The 6273-nt window shown below is 38.4% G+C and overlaps 1 protein-coding gene across 1 annotated transcript in view; it reads right to left on the bottom strand.

Annotated features, from left to right (window-relative positions):
* auh (AU RNA binding protein/enoyl-CoA hydratase) overlaps positions 1-5033 on the bottom strand; it is a gene marked incomplete at its 5' end in the record, with an annotated part of 17945 nt that extends 12912 nt beyond the window's left edge. Inside the window, 5 exon segments of the mRNA XM_035667568.1 lie at positions 497-553; positions 868-960; positions 2593-2679; positions 2753-2840; positions 4966-5033. Of these exon segments, the coding sequence (XP_035523461.1) occupies positions 497-553; positions 868-960; positions 2593-2679; positions 2753-2840; positions 4966-5033 (393 nt within the window).
* Positions 5034-6273: the final 1240 nt, after the last annotated feature.

A 6273-nucleotide genomic window follows, 5' to 3' on the forward strand; every position in this document is an offset into this window, starting at 1 on the left:
CAAATAAAACTGCATTGAATTGAAAATCATGCTGGCAGGCCCATACACACATACATAAAACATCAAACATCACACTGCAGGTACCTAGAAACCTAGATTTTTGACTGGAGGGAACTTTAATGGGTTCTGCCTTAGCCCATGCTACACATTCCACCAATTTTATCTAAATCAGGCCTGTAGTAAATAAGTAAGTAAATTAGTCAGCTTGCTTGCTTGTGGTCATTCAGATTTCATTTATTCACATTTCTTCTGAATTTCTACAGCAGACCTCAAGATAACTTGTTTTGCACCATCAGTGTATGTAGCCTATTAGCAATCCTCTTTAAAAAATAAACACCACATGGGGTAGTTCCTGACGGGAGGTCCTAAAAACACACATCAATTCACAAAGAACTCCACAGTACCATGCTATGTGAAATATTATGAATTTGTGAAATGTTTATTTAATGATTCAATGACTTTTATGATCATTATGAAATAAGAAATCCTGCCTTACCTGCTCCAGGAATAATCGCAAGTTTGGTCTCAACTAGTCCCATCTTCGCTGTATTTGCTACAGAGATCGAAGAGCAGTATTAATACTTACACATAATAACACTACTACCAGTATATTTATTACATTAATTGATAATAATTCAATAACATCACTAGGTATACATTCAGTACAGTGAGATGGAAACACAGCTACTGTAAGTTTACTTTGTACATAGGCCAAAATCATATCACCAACACATATCATTATCTTTACGTAACATCTTATCTGGCAGCTTTGTCAGATTAAGGAGGGGCCTATGGAAGTGGGTACAGAATCAATCCAGACCAGAGGCAGACTTATTTAACCTCAAACCTCAGTCCACTGAGTCTTACAGGCAATCCTTATGTCACAAGCAAGCGCCATTTCCAAGCCTCCTCCTAAGGCAGCCCCATCTATTGCAGCAATTGTTGGTACCGGCAGGTTACCTGGAAGAGAAAAGAAGCCGGCCAAGAGATGAGAAAATGTACATATTCAGGGTTCCCGCTGTTTTTAAAGCTGCAGTAGGTCATTTTTATAAAAATAAGTTTTTATAATATGTGCTAAAACTTATATCCTGACAGTGGTACATGAGACAGCTAATCTGTAAAAAATAAAAAAAAAATAAAAAATAACATTTGTTCCTCTGGCTCCTTGTAGTGCTCTGAACCAAAAAAAAAAACAATCCGAGCCAAAAAGATAGTTGATTGTTGAGTTACATTTCCAGGTAGTCAAATACAGACACTTTGGGAACTGGAAATGAGACCTAATAATCAACTATCTTTAAGCCTCCAACCTGAATTGTCTTTCTATCTTACATGCCTCTGACTGGTTGTTTTCATTCAGGCCCAGTTGATTCTTGTTAATAGCATTTGGAACACTAGGAATTTTAAAGATTATCTGTCTCATGTACTACTGTCAGGAAAGAGTGAACGTTTCAGAGAATATGACAAAAAATATATTTTTTTATAGAACTTACCTACTGCAGCTTTAAGAAATCAGTGTTTATGGGACACTGTGTTACGGTTGCACTGTTGCAGCCAATTTTTCTGCAGCGTCTCAACTGATTTGTCTACAGTTTACTACAGTTTTCCTCTAACCCAGGTTTACGTAAGCAATCTGAGTGAGGGGCTACAATACAACAAAAAATTTCTAGGACAGGATATTTGGTCACTATTAATTGCCATGACTGGAAGACTAATCCCTAATAGCCAGGTTTTCCAGGATGTGTGGGAACCCTGGTACTACTTAAACTACTTCAGACGACTACTCAACATCAAGTTCCCCAGTGCTTGCTATTCCAGGGCTTTTTATTTAGAAAACAATGACCTACCCAGAGACTCTCTGAAAGCTTACTCTATTCACTATAAATATTTGATCAAAAGTCATTTTTTATTAGTATAGTTGTTGCTACTGTTGTTGCTGTGCACCTTTGTCTCTGTCTCTGTCCTTCTCTCTTTACCCCTCTACCCCCCTCTCCCTCTCTAACCCCAACTGTTCGAGGCAGATGGCCAACCACCTAGAGCAGGGGTATGTCCAAGGTTTCTGCCTTTTAAAAGGAAGTTTTTCCTTTTGTTATGAATTGGCGCTATACAAATAAAACTGAATTGAACTGAAAAATAATCAACTGAAATATGTTCCTAGCTTTAGCCAGGTGAGAAGATAGTAACTGCTGTCTGATATAGCTCTCTGTCAGAAGCTCTATTATAACAGTATGACTGAGGTACAAAACCATGACCATCACAATATAAAGTCTAATTGTGCTGCACTGACTCTCTTGATTAACAAAAGTTTTAGGGGACTAAAGCATCCGCACACACAAATCTGTGCAAAAATCAGATTTATCTTTTATTAAATAAGATTTTTGTACAGGTTGAATTTGATAATCTATAGCTCCAGCACTGTTAATTCTGATACTGGATTATCTCTATTAACGAAAGTTTCTTCCACTTTTTCCAAGTAATGATGACATCAGAATTACTTGAGATCTTTCATGAACAATGCATCACTGTCTATTGTGTAGAATAGTCAATAAATTTACAATAAAGTCATGGACAGTCACTGAACTCATCATTCTTTACCCAGCTCTGTGATAAGTGCTCTTGCTTTGGACACAAATGGTCCAACTTCACTCTGGTGCATCTTGGCCCTCTCCTTCAGGTCTGCACCTGCACACAGAATATGTTCCAAACATCAGATTCTAGCAATCGAAAATCCTTCCAATGCAATAACACAGTGTACCTGCACAGAAGATCCCAGGAGCCAAACTGCATAAAATGACACTGCGCACTTTGTTGTTTTTCTTGATGTCCTCCACAGCCTCGGACATCTGGAAGACACATTTTCTTTGTTTTATTCAAAGAATTGCTCATAAATAACATTTCATAAATGTCTCATAACTTAAATGTAAAATTCACTCAATGTTGCTTGACAATAATAATAATAATAATAGAAAAACAGCATATTTTTATAAGGCTGTGTGTTAGCAAGAATCTGGTGATACAATACATATCACAATACAGGGGAACAATTCGAACGAACAAAGATATTGTGATACTGTAAGCAAGGAGATATTGCGATTTTTTAAAATATTATTTTAAAAGCGTCACAGGAAGAACACACCACCATATGCATTAAAAAAAGTTGACCTTTTTATGCAACCAGAACAGTAGGATTTGCATTTGTATTTATCACAGTCACTGTAACATCAAACATCATAACCCTCAGTTTATGTTTACAACACTGCTATCTACTGATTGGATTTTGAACACAAAAATCAATAATGTTTTTGTGAATTGATACAATATCACAAAACATTGTGATAATCAAGTATAGAAATATTTTCTTACACCCCTAACATTTCAAGACGAGAAATGATAAGAGATCAGAAAAAAAAGAAACCTCAGTGCTTGAAGACAATTAAGACATACAAGAACGTCTCTCCAACGATATACAGTCATGCCCGAAATGATTCATACCCCTGGCAAATTTTGACTTATACTTTTATTCAACTAACAAGTTTTTTCTTGATTGGAAATCAACACACGCAACACACGCATCTCGCAGAAGATAATAAGACGATGTACAAGAGGCATCATTGTGGAAAACATTATTTCTCAGCTTTTATTTACATCTGAACAAAAAGTGGCATGTCCAAAATTATTCATACCCTTTGGCCAAACTGTCTAGTCTATGGGCCAAATCCGAAAGTGTCTATACCCGCATTCCAAATGGGTGCCGAAGCTGTATTTCCTACAAGCCATTTCCTAACTCTAGCCTGACATTGCATCTGAACAACATTTTTAATCAACTCAACGAGGTGACCAAAACAGGCACTCCTGCCAAGTTGGTCTGTGGAGCAGTCAGTGGCTACAGAACAAGCGCGAGCTCCACTGAGGCACACTGTGGCGCTGTGCATTGCTGGCCTGCTCGCCAGTCAGCGAAAGAGGCAGTAAGGCATCACTCTCACAATGTTTTAGTCAAGTTACACCCACGCTGGCTACCAAGTCGCAAAATCATTCCTTAAAAAATACAAAGACGTCCGACGCACTGCTGGGCAAACTCTCAGCCTTAGGGCAGCCAGTCGGACACTTTCAGGGCACACAACGGATCTCTCAGAACACACACAGCCAGAAAAGCGTGGAAAGAAAATGGTAGCCGTGGAACGACAAACATTAACATGTCTTCTTTTTTCTGTTTTTGGGCAGTTGCCCACGCGCCAGTGATGTCCTGGACTTGAATCGCAAATTATGAATCTGCATGGAGGAGGCTGAAAAGGATCTGAGGGTGAACCAACCCTAGAGGCCGAAGAACTTGCTTCCTAGGTTTCTGCCTTCGTTAACAGGCAGTTCTTTCTTTGCCCGCCGTCGCCAAGTGCTTCGCTCCATGGTGGTACTGTTGGGGTCTCTGGTAAAATGTTACTAGTAGGAGTTCTCAGTCTAGACCTGCTCTATTTTGAAAGTGTTCTTGACGATACACTTCCTTCATTCGTTCAAATCGTATAATGGAAAGGGCTGAGAAATATTCTTTTTTCCCCACAATCGAATGCCTCCTTGTGGACACTTCGTCTTAATTATCGTTCCCCGGGAAGACCACCCTGTGTCACTTTCGCAATCAACAGACAACAAACTTGCTGGTTGAATAAAAGTAAAGTTAAGTCAAAATTTGCCAGGGGTATGAATCATTTTGGGCTTGACTGTACATAGACATCTCTGCAAATGTACCCTTGGGGTATTGCTGGTAACCACAGGTTGTCGAGGCTCCTCTTAGAGCCAATGTGCACACCTTCCAAATCTCAAATCTAATTCAAAATGCCATGTGAATGTCTCTGAGTGACCACACTAGCCTACATACAGCCCAGATAAGCAAAATTCCAGCTTTACTTATGTTATCAATCACTGGCTCATCTTTATCAGCATGTTCAAATAAATACAAGAGAAAATAGCAATACATACCATTTTAACCAGATTTTTGCTTATGGCATTTTTGGCTTTTGGTCGATTTATCCCAACAACGACGATACCTGGAAGACAGAGTTACATTATGCTGATTATCAACATATCAACAACAATTTCCCCTAGGGGATTAATAAAGTATATCTTCTTCTTATCAATGGTGCACAGATAACTCCTAATGCAGTTCAGTTAGACATGACATAACACCATGATGTCACAAGTGGAAAACACAAGCACTGTCTACCAACATCACAGCATGAAAACTCCATTTCCATAGAGCAGAAAAGAGTACATTAAGCATCGATGTGTATAGGATGTACAATATGTTGAAGCAAAATGTATAATTTCTTTTAAGTTTTCTATAGTCATATTATTGTGCATTTTATTATGAGCCAATTTATTTTTCTTCTCAGTACACCTTTGACCTGAATAACAGTGGAGACCAATTGTATGATCCATTTAACAATGATGCCGACAAAACTTGCTTTGCTGCCTACGAAAGATTAGATAACATTCAGCTGGGATGCTCCTTTTTCTCCCTTCCTGAGCTCAAGGCTGAGATGATCATTAACATGTATTCCCAGGATTACAAAGTGTCTGTTCCTGCATATCTGGATCAGACCTGCAACTTACACTCTGGTATATGAGCTCGGCCCTTCTTTTGTTGTATTAATATTTTTTTTATTGATATTGATACCATTTTGAGTCTTCAAGAATGAATGCTGAAGAATGGCATCCAAATGGCAAGTTACATTCCATCCATCCATTCAAGTTGGAGTGCTGTCCTAGTCTCTTTTTTTATTATTATTATTGACTACAGAAGAGGATCCAGCACCCTTTCTTCAAGGTCTAACGTTAATCATAATCCCCCTCAGACACAGATCCATTGTCCCCATGTGAACTGTCCTTTTATAACCAGAGGGATAGGAAACCATCTTGTTTAATTGGTTGTTGCTTGATGTTTATATAGAAAAACTTGATTCTGCCCCTAGAATAGTCCTTGTTTTGTCTCTGTCCGACTTTCCAAATATCTTCAGATCTAGTGACTGCAAAGGCATAGCATATGATTCCATATTTATATAGTATAATGAGCCAATTACACAAATTGCACAACATGAAACTCTATATAGAAGTACTTCGATAAAGTAGTATTTGGGTAGAATAAAACCTTTCAAACTATAATAGAAAGTAGTATTTGGCTTGGTGACGCTATCATGAAAAACTAGGGTCCTAGATATGCGGCCTTGAAAGTGCAGCCTCCTCTACTGCAGGAACATACTTTTGACAGCAGCAGCCAATGAGGTATCT

Source organism: Morone saxatilis, unplaced genomic scaffold (genome assembly GCF_004916995.1).
Source record: "Morone saxatilis isolate NCDOM2014 unplaced genomic scaffold, NCSU_SB_2.0 Contig21, whole genome shotgun sequence".
NCBI lineage: Eukaryota > Metazoa > Chordata > Actinopteri > Moronidae > Morone > Morone saxatilis.